This window comes from Solanum dulcamara, chromosome 3 (assembly GCF_947179165.1).
Source record: "Solanum dulcamara chromosome 3, daSolDulc1.2, whole genome shotgun sequence".
Taxonomy (NCBI): domain Eukaryota; kingdom Viridiplantae; phylum Streptophyta; class Magnoliopsida; order Solanales; family Solanaceae; genus Solanum; species Solanum dulcamara.
This window is the reverse complement of record NC_077239.1, coordinates 61,181,592-61,202,938: the sequence shown is the minus strand read 5'-3', so window position 1 is coordinate 61,202,938 and position 21,347 is coordinate 61,181,592. Positions and strand designations below refer to the sequence as shown.

The 21,347-nt window shown below is 38.5% G+C and overlaps 1 protein-coding gene across 3 annotated transcripts in view; it reads left to right on the top strand.

Moving 5' to 3' along the window:
* Positions 1-1,071: 1,071 nt before the first annotated feature.
* Positions 1,072-21,347, top strand: part of LOC129882665 (uncharacterized) — a 38,895-nt gene continuing 18,619 nt past the window's right edge. Inside the window, exons 1-7 of one of the 3 annotated variants that reach the window (XM_055957056.1) lie at positions 1,072-1,234; positions 2,609-2,767; positions 2,851-2,971; positions 3,608-3,696; positions 18,089-18,242; positions 18,331-18,472; positions 21,033-21,126. In XM_055957056.1, the coding sequence (XP_055813031.1) occupies positions 2,704-2,767; positions 2,851-2,971; positions 3,608-3,696; positions 18,089-18,242; positions 18,331-18,472; positions 21,033-21,126 (664 nt within the window). In that variant the 5' untranslated portion in view covers positions 1,072-1,234; positions 2,609-2,703. Of the gene's footprint in view, positions 1,235-2,608; positions 2,768-2,850; positions 2,972-3,597; positions 3,697-16,719; positions 16,963-18,088; positions 18,243-18,330; positions 18,473-21,032; positions 21,127-21,347 lie in introns of those variants that run through there. The other 2 variants (XM_055957057.1, XM_055957058.1) reach the window with 2 other exon arrangements.

Genomic DNA, 21,347 nt, shown 5'->3' with positions numbered 1-21,347 from the left:
TGCATTTGTCAATCATATGACCGAGAAGTCCTTGGTATATCTCATTTCTCGATCATTTAAATGAAGTAGTAATAAATTTGGTTGGTAAATAAATTTGATCAAAAATAATGAATTTGGTGAATATAAACGATAAAGTAGGAATTTATTTGAACTAATAATAAATTTTATGTTGGTGAGAATAATCGAGATGTAAATAGTTTAAAAAGTAATTATATAAATTATAAATTTTATTTACATATGAAATAAATGGTTAGTAGATATAAAATCTGAGTTTTTTTTATATAAAATATAAACTTATGAATTGATTTTTGTATTTGAAAAATCCTAGATCATGATTTGAAGTTTCTAAATCATGCTTTTTGAAGAATTTAAGATTTAATCTCATGATATGAAATAATGAGATGAAATCAGCGTGAACTTACATGTCCAAATACTATTTCATCTCACGATTTCATATCGTGATATGAAATGTCCAAACGCCTACTTAGAGCTTATTTGGATGATGTTTTTTTGTGATGTGCTATGGTATGGTTAATAAAAGAACCACGTTTGTTTTGATTATTTCTTTAATTACATGGTATGATATGATTTGATTTTATGGTTTTGTAATTATGAAAATTCTCACTTTTTGAAGCCACAAATTTGGTGGTATCCCATTGGTTACTTATTTTTTCCCCAATTATACCCTTAATTAGTTTTAAATAATTCTAATTTATTCTTTTTTCTTTATTAAACGTTACCCTAATATCTACTGCTTTCACCGTCGTATTACTCATTCTCCTTCGCAATAATTTTTGAAAGCTTTTAGGAATTTCAAATTGAAATTTTCTCTTTGATTGTGCTCGTTATCTCCAATGAAATCAACGCATTTGCAGGTTTCTATTCACAATTTTTATAATGATTAAGAACATTTTCGTAAATTTATCAGTTACGATACAATATCATACAGTTAAATCAAACAACAAAATTATTATTAAATAATAACAAATCATACGATCTAAAACATACTATTATACTATATACAGTATAATATCATATCATAATATAGTACATTATGAAATCACACAAAACACCATCCAAACACAGTATAAGGTAACAGAGGAACACCCTTTCCCCCATTTCATCTCTCTCAAAACCCTAAGCTCTCCCTTTTCCCCTCACAGTCGGCCCTCCGCTGGCACCGTCGCTGAGCCCCTCTCTCACCCGCAGCATCTCCATCGTCAAAACCGTTCAGGTAAGATTTTTTAATCTTCGAAATTTCTGTTAATAAAATTTCATCCAAGGTCATGCGTTCCCTGATAGTCTGTATATCTTGTGTTGTGGAAAAGCAAACAACACGAGTTATGGGTTCTACATTTATGGTTCTGTCCTTATTCTATTCATTTTTCATACTATATGAAGATGTCCAGTTATTTACAGATTAGTTATATTATTAGTTTTGACAAGTGATCCTTTCTGTTTCAGATATTTTTTTACCTTCTTTATCTCTCCCTCATGACTCTTCAAATGGAAACTTAGTGCAACTTTTCTTGCTCATAAAGCATTATTTTTAAACTAGTTTTTTTCTACTATTATAGAAGAGTGGGTTATACCTGAGGTATCAACATGTCTGTTTAAAGACAATTTATGTTTGTTTAAGGGTATCTTAGGCTTTTCAACCATACTAAATTGCAACATGTCATTTACCATAATATTGAAGAGACACCGCAAATCTGGAAATTCCTCCTTCCTCTCTCGGTAATAAAAGTTGCATTTCAATTCAAGGTGTTTCTATTTGGTTGCAATTTATATCTGTTGTTCAATTCTGGTGAGTTAATATCTTCTTCATAGAATAGAATATAGAATTTTGTTTAATCTTTCTTCGTTCAAAGTACTATTTTTGTTGTTCTTAGTTGCAAAATCGCCAATTAGGGTTCAGTTTCAATGGAGGACTATAGTACTTTATCCATACATTCTATAGAATTTTATAGATTTTTTAAGGAAATTGAGCTTTTCCTTCGTTTTTTCAAGTGGGTATTGTTCAGTTCTTGTATTTTTACGGTTAGGTTCAATTGAATATGATTTGGTGTTGTTATTTGTGCTGTGGGAGATTTGAGTAGCTGAGATAAGGAAGGAGTTTGCTGGTCACTGTTCTGGTATGTTCTATTTGGGGTTTTTGTTTTTGTTGTTCTTAGTTGCAAAATGGTAATTTGGTTCAGTTTCAGTGATGTAGTATACTACTTTAGATTGAGTCCCAATTTTGATATAGGTTTTTGTAAAGCATTCTATGTAGCATTTTATACAAGATATTGTTTTAGTTCTGTTTCCTTTCCCTTCTATTTATGATTTTCGCTATTTCTGGTTCGTATATAATTGGGTTCCTCCATTTATATCTGGCCTGTGATATAACAATTGCTTGTTCTTCTGAAACATTAATATTCTCATTATTATGCTTAAATCTTTTCTTCTGTATATATTGCTATTGAGCAATTGCTGAGTCAGCAGAACCATTGATTTATATTGGTGTTGAGTAAAATGTTTCCCTCTCTTGGTGAAGTACTAGCAGAAAGATACTTTCTTAAATGAACACAATGTGAAATAAATCTCCTAAAGTCTGCCAATGGGACAGGTTTTTGGCCAGTGAAAAAGATCAACTAGTTTTAGCCCTAAAATACGAAAGCTTCCTTGCCGTGAAGTTTGAAGAGCTGAAAAGGAGAGACCAGTATGACAATGGCTCTCCGAGTTAGACGCCTGAAAGCTCATAGGCTGCTCCCTCTTCTTTCTGCTGGTACTTCCTCCTTCTTATGATTAATTATTTGGCTAATGTTTTCTAATTATTTTCTACTAATATGAATTTCTGATTCTGGACAGGAAACAGGTGTAGTCTACTCATAAAAGACAGCATTTTGCTGCCGCCTCTTTTGAATTATTCCAAAACTTCACGTGCAGACATCAATACAAGGTGCAGATATATATGTCATCAGGATCATAGGTAACAATTTATATTTGTTGGGTAACACCAATTTGAATTTCTTTAAAGGTATGTTTCCACCTGATTGAACAACAATGAATTCATCATTTGCATTTGACTTGCTCTATGTGGGTACCAAAGTAATGTGGGTTATCTCTTTATCATTTTGTTAATATTTTTTTATTGAAATTCTTTCAAATTTCAGTAAGGAAGAGGAGAGCGAGAAAATCATTTTTCAGTTGATGTTTGATTCAGCTCACATAAAAAATACCCTGAAAGGTTTTTCTATCATTATATGCTATGAAACATACAATGTGATGATGCATATTTGTCCTCAAAATTTCTTGTTTAATTCTTTAAGGGGTAAAGTTTTTTGGGGACTAGTTTTTTTCTAGTGCTGTATATATGTATTAACATGGAGAACTTTGGTTACCTCGGTACATACAATTGTTATCATTGTACCAAAAAAAATAAAATACAATCTTTATCGGTTTTATATTTATCAGACGAAAGAGATTTTAGGGAAGAAAAAGAAAAAGATCGATCATTAATTCTAAAATTTTGTTTTTTAGTGCTCCATGTAGTAGTTTGAATTTTTTCAGCCTACTATTTTGGAGGTTTTAGTAGACTTTACTTGTCCTTGACAGTCTCTTTCAGGTATTCAACTATATCAGAAGCAGTGTCGGAGCCTCTTGTACAACTCGATTTCCCCTCCTTCATTAAGTCTACTATTGATAAACCTGAAGGTGATCTACTCTCACTTGGTAAATGTGATTTTGTTTTTTTTCTGTAAAATTGTGAGGATGAAACCACATACTGAGGTCACACGTGGAATATGTCTAGCTACCAATAGGCTTCAGCAGGAAAATTCATTTAATTCTGAGGAAATTTCGTTGGTTTTGGTAGTATTGGCATCTAATACTTTGATGGATTTCTGACCAACTAAGCTAATAAGCCGAGTTGAAGAAACTTACCTATGAAAAGAAAAGAAAATCCTGAGCTGGGGGAAATTTTTAAATACTTTTCCCTTTCCTGTATGATGCGCCAAAGAATTGTACAAATGGACAATAAATGACTGTTGTACTGGACCAACTTGTCAGCAGTTGAGTTAATCATGTACCTTCTGTGGATCTTATCAGTGAAATGAGTCTTGAGAGCTTAATGTTTAGTAGATGGATGCATATGATATATTACTTGCAGCCTAAGCATATAGATTCATGCTTCTTATGTCATTAAGATTCTATCTATGTAGTATATTTTCAGTTGAGGCTTTATTAGTATGCGTCAGTGTGTGAATTGCATGTTTGAACTCTGAGTTCATTGTCTAGTTTGGTATACGGTGTACCTTACTTTTTGCAAAAGCAAAGTGCGCCTGAGTGATAATCTGTATTCCACAGCTGTATGTATTTGCTTTTTTTGTTTCGATAAAGAACAGTATGATCCTGATTTCATGTGACCAGTGACCAGTCTATCGTCCTTACCAACATATCTGTCAGAAGATCACCTACGAGTGTTAGGACTTCTAGTCTGCACACCATCAAAGCTCCTTGAGTAGCATGATGACTGCTTCAGTAACATGCACAAAGACCATCATGTCTTCCAGTTTTGTTTTCTCTTCCATCAGTTAAAAATTAGCAACAGTTGAATCTTTTGCAAGACTTTCCCAAGCAAGCAAGGTTAGCCATCTGGCATTAGACCCCTTCTAGCTCCATTTGTGCTATCATTTTAGAAGAGAGACAATTGCTACAGTCATAATATATCCAATGACCATCAATCTTATCCTCCAATTTGATAAAATATCTTTTTTTTGAAATAGGTAACTTTGTGTTATATCACAAAACAGTACATGGGTTGCACTGAAACCATATATATAGATGTCTCCTTTTCCACTGTTTTCATTCTATATTGAGTCTAAAACATCAATTACATATTCAGTGTCACAGGAGTACAATTGATTACACCAAAAAAAAAACAATAAAATGCAGTTTAACTTGACCTTCTGGACATCATTCTCCATGCTCTCAAAACACCTAGAATTCCTTTCTATCCAAATAGTCCACCGTATACCAGTGTTATCAAAAGCAAAAAGCACAATTTTTTTTAAGTTTCATTGGGGCTTTTAGCGCAAAGCACAAATAAAGCGTGGGCTTTAATGAAAAAAGACGCAAAGGGAGAAAAACATACAAATATATATGTTTAGTCTAAGACTAATAATTTATAAGCATGAATGACAAATGTATGAACAAAAAAATTGAAAAATAATTACGATAAAGTGAAATATCAATTGTCTAGTGTCGCCTCTTTAGAAGAGTTTCATTGGCAAGTAGGGATGGGTGTTCGGTTCAGTTTTGCTAAAGTTCGGTTTGGTTTTGAAAAAGTTTGCACCATATTCCAAACCAAACTAGGTTGGTTCGGTACGGTTTTTTGAACTTTGGTTCGGTTTATTGGTGTTTTTAAAATGATTTTTTTGGTACAATTAACTATGATTATTCTATATATGGCTTAATTCATTAGTCAAAAGAAGAGATTTGTTGAGTCCAGGTGTGACATCTATATTACTTAGGTGAAGTTTATCGAGTACTTGATAGAAGTACAATATTGGTAAACTACTTTGACTATGTCTTTGTTCCAAATTAGTTATATAGGTAATCTATATCTTTTTCACTCTATTAAGATAATTTCAATATTTCAAAACAATCTGCTGTCTGCTCTCTTCTCTCTCCTCTCATCTTCCACAACGGTAAGTGACTCCCCCACCCCCACCCTCGACCCCCCTGACCCCCCACCTCCATCCCACCTACACCCAGGCCAACACCTCCCCAAGCGGCCACCGGCGAAGACTATTTTCGGCCAGATCTCTCCCCCTTCTGTTCTCTCTCTTCATCTCTTCTTTCCTTCTTCTTTGTGTTTTTTTTTCTTTTCTTTTTTCCTCTTTGACTGCGATCGAAAATCCTCCACCAGTAGATTTTCGGGCAGTTTTTGCATAGGTATTTCGGTATTTCCGGCGAGTGAACAGTGTTTTCGGTGCATGAACAGTGTTTCCGGCGCGTGAACACTGTTTCGAGGTGAACAGTATTTTCAGCGCGCGAACAATATTTCCGGCGTGAACTAGGTTCTTTTCAACTGGAGTTGGTACCTCCGGTTTCCAAATATTCTTTGTTCATACACTTGTTATATTTTGCTGACTTTAGACCATTGAATACTTTAATAGTTCATACGCGTTTTCGTGGCTTTGGATAGTGATGGTAGATTAGGGTCATGTTCTCATTTAGGGTTGGGGACGAGGGTAAGGAGGGGTAAATGGGTTAAAGGAGAGTCTAGACTAAGAGTAGGTTCTTGGAATATTGGGACGTTAACGGGAAAGTCAATAGAGCTAGTTAAGATTCTTAAGAAAAGGAAGATTAATATAGCTTGTGTCCAAGAGACCAAATGGGTAGGTACTAAAGCTAAGGAGGTAGACGGGTATAAGCTTTGGTTCTCTGGTAGATCAAAGTATAGGAATTGGGTAGGCATTTTAGTAGACAGTGATCTAAGGGATCAGGTGGTGGAGGTTAGGAGAATCACTGATAGGATGATGTCGATTAAGGTGGTCGTTGAAGGGACCACTTTGAACATTATTAGTGCTTATGCGCCGCAAGCGGGCTTAGCAGAGGAGGAGAAGAGGCGCTTTTGGGAGGATTTGGACGAGTTAGTGGGAAGCATACCGCCTACTGAGAAGCTTTTCGTGGGAGGGGACTTCAATGGGCACATCGGGTCTATTTCGGGAGGGTATGACGATGTGCATGGAGGCTTTGGCTTCGGGGACAGAAATGGAGGAGGAGTTTCACTTTTGGAGTTCGCAAGAGCTTTTGGGTTGGTGATAGTTAATTCGAATTTCCCAAAAAAGGAGGACCACTTGGTAACCTTCAGTAGTTCGGTGGCTAAGACTCAGATAGACTTTTTACTCCTTAGGAAGGATGATAAAGGTCTGTGCAAAGACTGCAAGGTCATTCCGATAGACAACCTTACAACCCGACATAAGCTCTTGGTAATGGAGTTAGGGATCAAGATGACGAGGAAGAAGAGGGTCGGGAATGATCGACCTAGGATCAGATGGGGGAGTTTGACCACGGCTACTGCCCTGGAGATGGGAGAGAAATTGAAGGACATGGGGGCCTGGAATAGTAGTGGGGATGCGAACAGTATGTGGGATAGGACGACTAGTTGTATTAGGGTTGTAGCAAGGGAAGTGTTGGGAGTCTCGACAGGTAGTCGTAGTCGACATCAAGGGGACTGGTGGTGGAATGTAGAAGTGCAAGGGAAGGTGGAAGCAAAGAAAACAGCGTACGCGAAGTTGATAGAAAGCACGGATGAGGTGGAGAAGTGGACGAATAAGGAACTTTATAAGATAGCGAAGGAGGCGAAGTCGGCTGTTTCGACGGTAAAAACGATAGCTTTTGAACGCCTTTATGTTGAACTAGAAGAAAAAGGTGGGGATAGAAAATTGTTCAAGCTAGCCAGGGCGCGGGAGAGAAGGGAACGCGATGTGGATCAAGTGAAGTGCATTAAGGACGAGCATGGAAAAGTATTGGTAGAAGAGACTCTCATTAAACAGAGGTGGCAGTCATACTTCCATAAACTCTTGAATGACGTAGGGAACAGAGACTTTGTGTTGGGAGATTTGGAACATACAGAGAGGCGTCACAATTTTGGATATTGCAGGAGTATTAAGGTCGAAGAGGTTAAGGGTGCTGTTCGTAGGATGCGCTGGGGAAGAGCAACCGGACCTGACGAGATTCCTGGGGAATTTTGGAAGAGCGCCAGCTTGGTAGGTTTGGAGTGGTTGACTAGGTTATTTAATGTCATCTTTAAAACGGCAACGATGTCCGAAGAATGGAGGTCGAGCGTAATGATCCCTCTATACAAAAATAAAGGGGATATCCAGAGTTGCAACAACTATAGAGGTATCAAGTTACTAAGCCACACTATGAAAGTGTGGGAAAGAGTGGTGGAGATGAGGGTGAGGAGAGGCGTGTCTATTTCAGAGAACCAGTTCGGATTTATGCCGGGACGCTCAACTACAGAAGCCATTCATCTTATGAGGAGACTGGTGGAGCAATATAGGGAGAGGAAGAGGGACTTGCATATGGTATTCATCGACTTAGAAAAGGCCTACGATAAAGTTCCAAGAGAGATACTATGGAAATGTTTGGAGGCTAAAGATGTACCTGTGGCATACATTAGGGTGATCAAGGACATGTATGAGGGAGCCAAAACCAGGGTAAGGACAGTTGGAGGGGACTCAGAGCATTTCCCAGTTGGGATGGGGTTGCATCAAGGATTGGCTCTAAGTCCATTTTTATTTGCCTTGGTAATGGATGCATTGACGCGACAAATTCAAGGTGAGGTGCCATGGTGTATGCTTTTCGCGGATGACATAGTCCTGATTGATGAGACTCGTAGTGGAGTTAATGCTAAGCTGGAGGATTGGAGACATACCTTGGAGTCTAAAGGGTTTAAGCTGAGTATGACCAAGACAGAGTACTTAGAGTGCAAGTTTAGTGAGACACCTCAGGAGGTTGACGTGGAAGTTAAGCTTGGTGCCCAAGCCATTCAAAAGAGAAGTAGTTTTAAGTATCTTGGGTCTATCATGCAAGGCAGCGGGGAGATTGACGATGATGTCACACATCGTATTGGGGCAGCGTGGATGAAATGGAGGCTCGCTTCCGGAGTGCTATGCGACAAGAAGGTGCCACCACAACTTAAGGGCAAGTTCTACAAAGTGGTGGTTAGACCGGCTATGTTGTATGGGGCAGAGTGTTGGCCAGTTAAGATCTCTCATATTCAAAAGATGAAAGTTGCCGAGATGAGAATATTGAGATGGATGTGTGGTCACACCAGGAGCGACAGGATTAGAAATGAGGCTATTCGGGACAAGGTAGGAGTGGCCTCGGTGGAAGACAAGATGCGGGAAATGCGACTGAGATGGTTTGGGCATGTGAAGAGGAGAGACACAGATGACCCAGTGAGGAGGTGTGAGAGGTTGGCAATGGATGGTTACAGAAGAGGTAGGGGTAGGCCGAAGAAGTATTGGGGAGAGGTGATTAGACAGGACATGGCTCAGTTACAGCTTACAGAGGACATGACCTTAGATAGGAGGCTGTGGAGGACCCACATTAGGGTAGAAGGCTAGTACATAGTCTCGTTATTCTTCCCTATTCATAGGCGCACTAGCACATTACGATTCCTTGTACTCTCATTTCTGCTATTTCTGTTACTATTTATTGCTTTCAGTACTTTTGATTACTCTATTTTATCTGTGATGCCTTTGTTATTTATTTTTCTATAGCGCTTTGAATTTCTTAACCTTATCTGACCCCCTTTTATGCCTTTTTTTGAGCCGAGGGTCTCTCGGAAACAGCCGTTCTACCTTGGTAGGAGTAAGGTCTGCGTACACTCTACCCTCCCCAGACCCCACGTTGTGGGATTTCACTGGGTTGTTGTTGTTGTTGTTGTTGTTGTAATTTGAAATATACAAAGACTAGAAATATAAGTACCAAAACTCAAAAATAAAAAAAAAACTAGTCTTTTGTAATGAAAGCAAGAAACCTTATTGGGTGAAGAGAGCAATGGAGAGTGAAGAGTGACGAGGGAGTTAAGCCTGAAGAAAGAGGGGCTGCGGGGTGAGCAGTGAGTCCTAAATTTCGTTAAATTTGGGCTCTAAAATTTGGGCCAAATTTAAAATGGGTCATTGGGTTGGGTAAAAATTAAAATGTTTTGGGTCAAAATATATAACTAATATAATTTAAAATGTCATTTTAAATTTATTTAATCAAACTTTGGTTCTTTGGTACACCGTGGTTTCGTGACACTTACATCGAACAACGAACTGAAGTTTTTCGAAAAAAAACCGACACCAAAAAATCGAATTAGTTCAGCTCGGTTTGATTTTTCCATTTTTCGGTACTTATGCCCACCCCTATTGACAAGTAAAAGTATGTCTTTGAATCTTGATGATGACACTGAAGCGCCCATTAAGCGAGGTGAAGCGCTTAACACATTTTTAGCCTTGCTTCAGGGCTTAAGCGGGTTGACAAGTAAAAGTATGTCTTTGAATCTTGATGATGACACTGAAGCTCACATTAAGCGAGGCGAAGCGCTTAACACATTTTGAGCCTCACTTCAGGGCTTAAGCGGGCTTTAAGCGTGCCTTTGATAACACCGCCATATACTAATAGGGATAATTCTCCATCTGTTTTTGTCCTTTGCATTTACCCTGAATGCCTCCCAGCTCTTAAAAGTCTCTGAGACCTTCGTGGGCATGGCCGAGGAGATGCCTTTGAGGTTCAAAAAAGTCTTCCATAGTTGTTAGGTATCCTTGCAGTGAAGGAATAGATGGTTCACTGTCTCTAATGCCTCCCCACAAAGGAAGCAACTAGAGCATAAGGTTATCCCTCTTTTCATCTAGTTATCTTGAGTCAGAGCAACTTCTTTGGCCAATAACCATATGAAGTATGAGATTTTATGAGGTATACTGCTTCTTCATAGTTGGTTTGTGTGTTTGTGGGTTTGTCTGATCCATTAAGTAGGTTGATGCGCTTCGAATTCCCCTCTTCTATTTCCCTTCCACCACATAACATCTTCCCCTGTTTGTAGCCCGTTAAAAGCTTCCAGTGTTGAAAAACTTCGCCACTCTTACTATTTCCCCGTCGTTGATTTGTCTTCTGAAATTAAAGCTCCACCCCTGATTTGTCCATAACTCTACTACAGTATTTTGCTGTCCCAGAACTATATTGTATATGTCAGGGAAAAGTACTTCCAGGTTTCCCTTTTCATGCCACTCATATTTCCAGAATCTTGTCTTGCTTCCATCTACAACTTTGATCTTTGCATTACTCTTAACTTCATCCCACATGTCTCTTATTGATCTCCACAAACTCACTCCATAAGGTGTAGTCACTTCTTTGGTCATACATATATCTTCACCTTCATATTTTGTACTTCCATAGAATCTGATTTTCATTGGCAAACTTCCACAACCATTTCATTCTGAGAGCTTTACTCTGCACCTTCAGGTTCTTTATCCCCATACCCCTACTTTTTACCTTCTTGCCAGTTGTCACTACTTTTCACTTCACCAGATGGAAGTATATCCTCTCCTTGTTACTGTTGCCATAGGAACTTCCTCCTAATATTTTCCAGTCTCTTGATGACTCTGACTAGTATTGGGAATAGGGTCATCATGTAAGTTTGCAAGGCATCTAGGACTGAATTGATGAGAGTCAATCTGCCTACGAAGGACAGATATTGAGTTTTCCATCTAGCCAATTTCTTTTCACATTTCTCCAGCACACCATTCCATATATCAACAGAGTTGGGTTTTCCATCTAGAGGCATGCCCAAGTAAGTTGTTGGCAGAGTACCAAATTTCCCTACTAAGGATTGCTGCTAGGCAGTTCATATTTGTGACTTCATTGATTGGATACGCTAAGCTCTTCCTCCCGTTGATATGTAGTCTAGACATTCCTTCAAACAAAATCAGTATAACCCTCAGATATTTCGGTTGTTGTTCCTTAACATCACAAAAAATTAGGGTATCATCTGCATACTGTAGGTGTGTCACCTCCAAACTGTCACTACCCTCTCTGGCAGCATCAAAACCTTTCAACCAGGCTTTGTTGTTTGTTGCTTTGATCATACTATTCAACCCTTTCATAGTGATTTAAAAACAAAAAAATGTGACAAAGGGTCACCTTGCCTGAGACCTTTCTGAGTATTGAAAAATCCTGCAGGCATTCCATTAATAAGCACGAAAAACTTGACAATTGAAATACAGTACTTTATCCATCTCAACCATTTTTGTCCGAAGCCCATTCTTTCCAATATCTTCGGTAGATACCTCCAGTTGACATGATCATATGCTTTCTCTATGTCCAGCTTGCATGGTATACCAGGTTTCTTTTGTTTGATTTTGGAATCTACAGTTTCATTAGCAATCAACACAACATCCATGATCTGTCTACCTTTAATAAATACCATCCGTTAAGAATCAACCAATTTACCAATCACTCCTTTTAGCGTCTCAGTCAATACTTTGGAAAGTAGTTTGTACATGCTACCTATCAGGCTTACAACAACAAACAACGACAACATACCCAGTGAAATCTCACAAGTGGTGTCTGGGGAGGGTAGGGTGTACATAGACCTTACCCCTACCTCATGGAGGTGGAGAGGCTGTTTCCGAAAGACCCTCAGCTTAAAAGTCACAGTTCCAAGTTCGAGAGAAAAACAATATATATAGCATAAAAAAATTAATAATAATAATAATAATAATAATAATAATAATAATAAAAATGCAAATTTTACAAGACAAGAACGATAACGATAACAAAGTAATGCGATAATCAAAGGCAATAACAACACAAATATAAAGGCACGCCTAGACCTACGACCATCCTAAACCGACACACGGCAAGACACCATTCTATCCCTACTAGTCTTCTACCTTAATCTGCGATCTTCACTCCTTTCTATCTAAGGTCATGTCTTCGGTGATATGGAGTAGCGCGATATTTAGTCTAATCATCTCTCTCCAATACTTTTTTGGTCTACCCCTACCCCCCGCGTAACTCCCAAATCCAATCGCTTGCACCTCCTAACTGGGGCGTCGACACGCCTCCTCTGCACATGTCTAAACAATCTCAGTCTTGCTTCTCTCATCCTGTCTGCCACAAATGCCACTCTCACCTTCTCTTGAATAACCGCATTTCTGATCTTATCACTTCTAGTCTGTCTACACATCTGTCTCAGCATCCACATCTCTGCAACATGCATCTTCTGAACACGAGAGTTCTTTACTGGCCAGCACTCCACTCATATAACAACGCTAGTTTAACCACTATTCTATAGAACTTACCTTTAAGTTTAGGTGGTACTTTCTTATCACACAGGACTCTAGAGACAAGCCTCCATTTCCTTCATGTTGCCCCAATGCGGTGCGTGGCGTTATCATCGATGTCCCCACTACTCTGGATGATGAATCCAAGATATTTAAAGTTTTTTGTCTTGTCCCACTCTTCATCCATCACAACATTAAATTTGCACTCCAAGTATTTTGTTTTGGTCCTGCCTAAACTGAAACCTTTGGACTCCCGTGTTTTTCTCCAAATCTCCAACCTATCATTAACTCTGTCCTGAGTCTCATCAATCATAACTATGTCGTCTGAAAATAGCATACACCGTGGAACCTCCTCCTGAATAGACCGTGTCAGCTCATCCATCACTAAGACAAAAAGAAAAGGGCTCAGCACAGATCCCTGATGTAATCCCATCTCAACAGGAAAATTCTCTGAGTCACCTTCCACCTTCCTAACTCGAGTCTTGGCTTCAGCGTACATGTTCTTTTTCGCCCTAATATACACTATCGGGACGCCTTTAGCCTCCAGACACCTCCAGAGAACATCCCTCGGGACTTTGTCATAAGCCTTTTCAAGGTCAATGAACACCATTTGGAGATCCCTTTTTCTTTCTCTAAATTTCTCCACCAGTCTCCGCACAAGGTGGATTGCTTCAATAGTTGACCTCCTCGACATGAATTCGAACTGGTTCTCTAAGATTGACACTTCTCTCCTCACCCTCATCTCCACCACTCTCTCCCAAATCTTCATAGTGTGGCTTAGTAGTTTAATGTCCTTGTAATTATTACAACTTTGGATATTACCCTTGTTCTTATATAATGAAACCACAGTACTCCACCTTCATTCATCAAGCATCTTAGCAGTCTTCAAAATAACGTTAAAAAACTTAGTCAACCACTCCAAATCTGCCTTGTTAGTGCTTTTCCAAAAGTCCAACGGAATCTCATGGGGCCCGGTCTCTCTCCTCCTTCTCATCCTGCTAATAGCACGTCTAACCTCCTCAACTTTAAAGCACTTGTAGTACCCAAAGTCTCGAAGACTATGAGAGTACGCCAACTCACCCAGTACAGTGTCTGTCTCCTTTCTCATTTAGGAGTCTGTGGAAGTAAGCTTGCTAGCTTTTCTTCTTGATAAATGTCTCATTCACTAACACTTCACCTTCCTCGTCCGTGATGCACTTTACTAGATCTAGATCGCGGGCTTTTCTCTTTCTCGCTTTGGTGAGCCTATACAATCTCTTCTCCCCACCTTTTTCTCCTAACTCGACATACAGGCGTTCAAAAATTGCCGTCTTAGCACTGGTGATCACCGATTTCGCTTCCGTCTTTGCCTTCATATAGATATCCTTAAGCCTATTCTTCTCCTCCTCATCCACGCACTCCAACCACTCCGTATAAGCAATTTTCTTGGCTTTCACTTTGCCTTGTACTTCTCCATTCCACCACCAGTCTCCTTGACGACCATCAGATATTCTTCTCGATACCCCTAGAACCTCGGTAGCTGCTTTTCTAATGCAACCAACTGTCATGTCCCACATGTTGTTCACATCCCAGCTACCACTCCAGGCCCTAAACCATTCAACTTCTCCCCCATCTCCCGAGAAAAGGCGGGAGTTAGGCCCACCCATCTAATTCTCGATCAATCATAAATGGTCTTCTTTCTCTTATCCCTCTTAATTTCCAAGTCCATCATCAAAAGCTTATGTTGGGTAGCAATATTTTCACTCGGAATAACCTTGCAATCCTTACAAAGGCCTCTATCACCCTTTTGGAGGAGTAAGTAGTCAATCTGAGTCCTAGCAACCGTGCTACTAAAGGTGACCAATTGATTATTCATCTTTAGAAAACACAAATTAACAATAACCAACTTAAAAGCTTTGGCAAACTCCAGGAGAGATAACCCGCCGCCATTCCTTTCCCCAAAGCCAAAGCCTCCATGGACATCATCCAAATCATTAGAATTTGTACCGATATGACCATTGAAATCTCCACTAATGAAAATCTTTTCGGTGCTAGGTATACCTCTCACTACCTCATTCAAATCCTCCCAAAAGAGCCTTTTGATTTCTTCATCCAGGACCGCATAGGGTGCATGCGTACTAACAATGTTCACAATAAGTTTGCCTGTAACTAGCTTAATAAACATCATCCTATCACTGATCCTCTTTACCTCTACCACATGCTCCCTAAGATCCATGTCGACTAGAATACCTACTTCATTCCCATCTCTTGAGCCTCCTGAGTACCATAATTTAAATCCGTCCACATCCCAAACTTTGGAACCTACCCATCTAGTCTCCTGAACACATGCTATATTAATCTTTCTCCTTTTAAGACTCTTCACTAGCTCTATGGACTTCTCCGTAAGTGACCCTATGTTCCACGATCCTACTCTCAACTTACGAAAACCCATCTCCCTCTTACCACTATTTCCCCTTGCCTTCACCCCCGATTGAGGACATTACCCTAGTCCACCATCAGTAACCAAAGTTTCTAAAACGATATGAACTACAAAGTGAATAACTGGTAACAAATAAATTTTAAAAAATACAAGCAACGAGATAATAATTGATGATATAGAATATATAATAGAGAGACAACACACACTAGCTAATATGCAAATCAAGAACACTAGAAGGAAAGTGAAGAACAATAACTAAAACAAAAGGTAGAAACTAGGAAAGAAGAACAGTAATCAACTAACAAATAATCAGTTGAGGAGTGGAAAGATAGAACCTGGCCCGGTGATATTCAATCGTTGGAAAGTTTGCCGGGAGGACCTCACCGGAAATCACTAGATCTAGGTCAGATCTAAACAGATCGAAAACTGAACGTCGCCGGAAAGGTTGGACGTTCCCGAAATTTGCCAAAAGCCTCCGGGAAATGCAAGATGGTACCAAAAGCTCCGCCGGAAAATAAAGAAGAAGAAAAAGAAAAGAGGAGAGGAGAAACTCGCCGGAAACACAGCTTCAGGATATTTGGAGTTTGTCGGAGTTGTGGTGGGTAGAAAAATGTTGGTTGGAGCTCTAAATGTTTTGGTAGCCGCCAAATTGCCGGAGCAAATCTGAACCGCCGGAAAATTGCTGTCGAAGTTGAAGAAATTTCACTCACGCTGTGGCACCTAACCAACAAAAATTTCAGTAACTTCTTGTTCATGGAAGTTGAAGAAATTTCAGGCTTATAGGTCTGAAATCCCTTAGCTCTTTTGCTCCTTTCTTCTTTGGTATGAGTGCAATGAATGTTCCATTAAAGCTTTTCTTGTAAACTTCTTGTTCATGGAAGTTTTGAAAAGTATCCATTATGCCTCGTTCAACAATTTCCCAACACAAGTGAATCCCATAGTGAATCCATCAGGACCGATGCCTTATCCACTGCACACATCTTTAGACATCTCAACACTTCACTCTCTTCAAAGTGGGCTTGTAAAGCTTCCTTTTCCTCCTCTGTTATGACTGGACATTGGACATCTTGAAAAGTAGGCCTCCATTGAGCAGTTTAGTGTACAATTTTTTTTTATAGAAATCAATGATTTCCCCTTCAATTTGTGTGGCTCTTGAGTGATTTCTCCCTGTACCATGAGCTGATCTATGTTATTTATATCTTCCATGTGCATTTGCTATTTTGTGAATTTTTTGTGTTCTTGTCCCCTTCCTTTAGCCACAAGGCTTTTGATTTTTGTCTCCACAGGCTTTTCCTTCCCTTTTGGCCAGCTCCTCATACTTAACATAATCCCTGCCTTATTTGTTAGTTCTTCCTATGTGAATTCTATCTTCTCTATTTGCATCTATTATTGCCATTTGTTCAAGTAGCTTTTTCCTTCTTATTCTTCCAATCGATACTGGTAAAGGCTGTGCACAATAGACCTTGTGATCTGGCCCTTCCTCGGACCCCACGCATCGGGAGCCGGTGCACCTAGCTGCCCTTCCAATCGACATTGGTTTTAGATGACTTTAACATTTGCTAGCAATGAAGCAAAGAAAGCCACATATTATATGACGAGACAGCTTCACTGTATTCAAATCATGGCAAGACCATCAATACTCACCCTCTATGAATACCAAATGGCACCATTTGTGCAGCTGTAGAGTGTAGGAGCAAAAACTGCATCATAGACCAAGTAAATACTTTATATTTAATTTAAACTTAGTTACACCTTTGCTTGATTCTGCTTATTTCTGTGTTTGCGTCTACTACATGCCCTGACCGGGGTGGTTTGTGGGGTGGGGTGGGATGGGGGGACAAATACATAGTGAGATATGATGGTTAAAAGAGGTTTGAGATGGAGATGGTGTATGTCTTATAAGAAAAGTGATGAATCAAGGTTGCATGGTAAACATGCTTATTATCCATTGTAGCTTAGTTGCCCCTTTGTTAACAAGCTCATTAAACAGGTGAATCATGAAAACACTTGAGCATGTGTAAAAATAATTTTCAGACTCGAGGTGATTGTTATTATGTTGTCCTCTCTCTAGGAAATTTGTTGGAAGAGGTTATACAGCAACATGAGTATCCCCTGTAAATTCTGTCCCTTTATCAAATCTACTTTTGAATAACTTCATACCAATATTAGTAAAAAGTGAAAATATTGGTCTATAGTTGGATTCAACATTTTAATGAAGTCATCAATGACGATGCCACGATGAGTCAGATGAAAACATGTTTCTTGCTTTCATTTTCTAATGCATTTAATGGTGGTTTCTTTTTAGTAATTGTTATGATAGAATATTCAATGTCAATTTTTCATTCATCGATCCCCATCCCCTCAACTTGTTAATGTTAATAATGGAATGTCAATAAGCATATTATTTATTGGTCTACAGTTGGATTCAACATTTTAAGGAAGTCATCAATGACGATGCGAAGATGAGTCAGATGAAAACGTGTTTCTCATTTTCTAATGCATGTAATGGTGGTTTCTTTTTAGTAATTGTTATGACTTCTACGTGATAGAATATTCAATGTCAATTTTGCATTCATCGATCCCCGTTCCCTCAACTTGTTAATGTTAATAATGGAATGTCCATAAGCAGATTATTTATGAAGCTATACATAAGCAGTGGATTATGAAAAAGTTAATCACAACATTCTTGGTTGTGCTATCAAAGTCTTTCTTTATTACGTTCTATATTCTTCACATTTCTTGTTAAATTTTTGGCACTATGAACTTGTTTGTTATCTGGTTTGTGTAACTGGATATATATATACTTGCCTAATTTTCCGTTGCTTTTTGAACAAAATTACAGGCCCTTCTCATTGTTGGTTCAATGGAATTCCGGATAAGAAATCTATGGAAGCTGGCATTTTCTTAATTCTTGTAGCTGGATTCGTAGATAGTTCTTCAATCACAGAGGCAAACTTTGTTAGCATGCTTGAGAAAGTAAAGTTTCTCCAGCATAGGTAGCGTAGATCCTTATGCAAACTTTTTCTGTCTTAATTTTCTTACATACATCTTTTCATAGATCTCTACTTTCTTCCAATATTGCAGATATCCTTTCCTTCAAATAATTGGTTTCCAGGATACGAAGATCCCACTTTGCTCCAGTGATATTTGCACACATCTGCTTGGGAGAACCTTGAAAGAATACATTGGCTTTCCTATTCTGCTAGCTAACAAAGATGTTCTGGAGGTATGTTCATGTAATTTGATGCTCAATCAGTGCAGTTTGAAGGATCTTGTTCAATCTTCTTTTGGTCATATATTGTGTCGTACGATTTGATAGCTGTTTCAAAGGATGGGACTCTCTTTTGAAATATCTGTACTTAAGTCAGAAGGGAATTTCAAATTTGGACTATTCAATGAAGATCTGAACTTTCTGGATACTGTGCTTTCCTATATTGATTTGCTAACTTAGTCTCCTTTAGTATGTAAAGATTATGTGTCCATCATATCCTTGCGAATGTTCTAAGGAAAGCAAGATAAACTCTTATCATTGGTTTCAAGAAAATAATAATGAGTAAAACAATAGACAAATCCCTTCTGTGTTCTCTATTCTGTTAATGAATAATTTCAAGTTTTTGATACATTATTGAAACATTATTTCATTTACTGTCATAGGGGTTATTGAATAACACTATGATTTTAACAGGGAGAGAAGGAGTAGTAAGTCCATATAACTCTTAAAAGTCATAACAGAAACTATGAAAACCGATATGAATTATAAACTAGAGAATAATGCTTTCAAAGACTGTTTAACATTGTTAGAGAGTCCCATTGTGGACCAATGGATGAACTCAACATAACCTCATCATTAGATTTTGACTTCTTTAACATTATTGGTTAAGTAGTTCGAATTTTGTGTTAGGCCTCAACGAAATCTCCTTTTATGTGCAAAGTGGTGCTTAACTGATAGTTAGACCTAGAATCTCGTTTAAATTAGAGCAAATTGGCATTGTGCTAGAAGATGCAATGTGTATTGTGGGGTATGTTTGCGACATCAATCTTTCTTTTCATGTTTTTAATAGGCAATTCAATGTTAGCTATATTCGATCTTTTATATTCTTTGGGCATATATTCATGTTGATAAATGGGTTAGGATTCGAAATGCTATGCTTATTTGTTAAGCTTGCAGCACCCTCAACACAAACTTCTTGGTTGTGTACTTGGAGTAAGATATGGCTTCTGTTTCTTGCAGTTTGTTCATGTTTTTTGGGTGTTGACTGCTGAGTATTTCGTTGCTGCTTGTTGCCCTCTATATATTTTAATACAACATATGCTTAATAAGTTGTTTTTGGGTGATATTTTCTCTTTGTTGACCTAGAAAAAGGTATGACAAAGTCCTTGGTTTTTTTTATGGAGATGTGAGGCTAAATGTATACCAATAGCTTACATCCGGATGATTAAGGCTATGTACGAGGGAGCCAAGACCTAGTGAGGACACTGTGAGGAGATTTAGAGCACTTTCCAATCGTGATGGGGTTGCACCAGGGATTACTTCTTAGCCTATTTCTATTTGCCTTGATGATGGATGAATTGATGTGACATATTTAAGGGGAGGTGCGGTAGTGCATGCTATTTGCAGTTGACATAGTATTGATTGACAAAACATGCATCGGAGTTAACGATAGGCTTGAGGTTTGGAGATTGTTCTAGAGTATAAAGGGTCCAGGTTGTGTAGGACTAAGACAGAGTACTTGGAGTGCAAGTTCAGTGACGTAACTCACGCATTAGATGTGGAAGTGAGGATTGATAAACAAATCATCCCCAAGAGAGGAGTTTTCAAGTATCTTGGGTCAGTAATCCAAGAAAATGGAGGAAATTGATGATGATGTTACTCATTGTATTAGAGTTGGTAGATGAAATGGAGGCTCAAATTTGGGGTCTTGTGTGATAAGATATGCCAGCAAGACTTAAAGTAAGTTTTACAAAGTGGTTGTCTGTCCAATTATGTTGTATAGGGAGTAGTGTTGGTCGATCAAGAACTCGCACGTAAGGATGTTGAGATGGATGTGTGAATATACTGAGAGAGAATTAGGAACGAAGATATTCAGGACAAGGTGGGAGTGACTGGACAAAATGAGGGGTGAGGCTGAGATACTTCGGGCATATGAAGAGGAGATGCACAGATGCCTCAGTGAGGAGGTGTGACTTGTGAGGGTTGGCTATAGTGGGTATTGAGAGAGTAAGGTAGAAGTAGGCCGAAGAAGTATGGGGAGAAGTGATTAGATAAGATATGACTCACCTGTAACTTTTTGAGACATGACCCTAGATAGGAGGATATGGAGGTCGGGGTTAGGGTAGAAGGTTGGTAGGTAGTTGAGCGTTGTCTAGTTTTTCTTATCGGTATTGTTATTATTACTCCCCTACATTCTTATTTTTCTATTTTATCATTATCTGTTTTTTCCTTTGCTTCGGTTATTGTATTATTTGTTGTATTTGCTGTTTTCTTCTCATTTACTTTTAGCATGGCTTCTAACTTCTTCATTACTAAATTTCCTTTTTATACTTGATTTTGAAATGCTTTTCTTGAGACCAGGGTCTATCGGAAACAACCTCTCTACCTTCACAAGGTAGGGGTAAGACTGCTTAAACACCACTCTCCCCAAACCTCACTTGTGGGCACTGGGTATTATGTTGTTGCTCTTCATTGATATCTGAGCTTCTGCAACCTTTATTTCACGTTTCTCGTGTTGTGATTGTCACTGGATCCATTCATTGGTTATGAATTGACATGCTACGCCCTTTTTCAGATTTCTTGTGAGGCCTGCTATGTGTTGTTTAATGGTTCTAAAAGTTCTTCAATCTATTATGGGAAGGAAGCAGATATTGTGATTCTAGACAAAGGTAGGGTGCGTTTCCTTTTTTTTTTTAAATATATATATATATATGCCATGCTGAATAAATGTAAGTACTGATCTGTTTTTCTTGAAGCTGTTACTCTTTTATGAGTTTATCCAAAGAGTTAGTTAATAAGGATGATTAGTTCCTTTTTCTTTTTTTTTGATAAGGAGTATACTTGATTACTTCTGAATTGCATATTTATCACAAAATGTGACTTTTGTTGG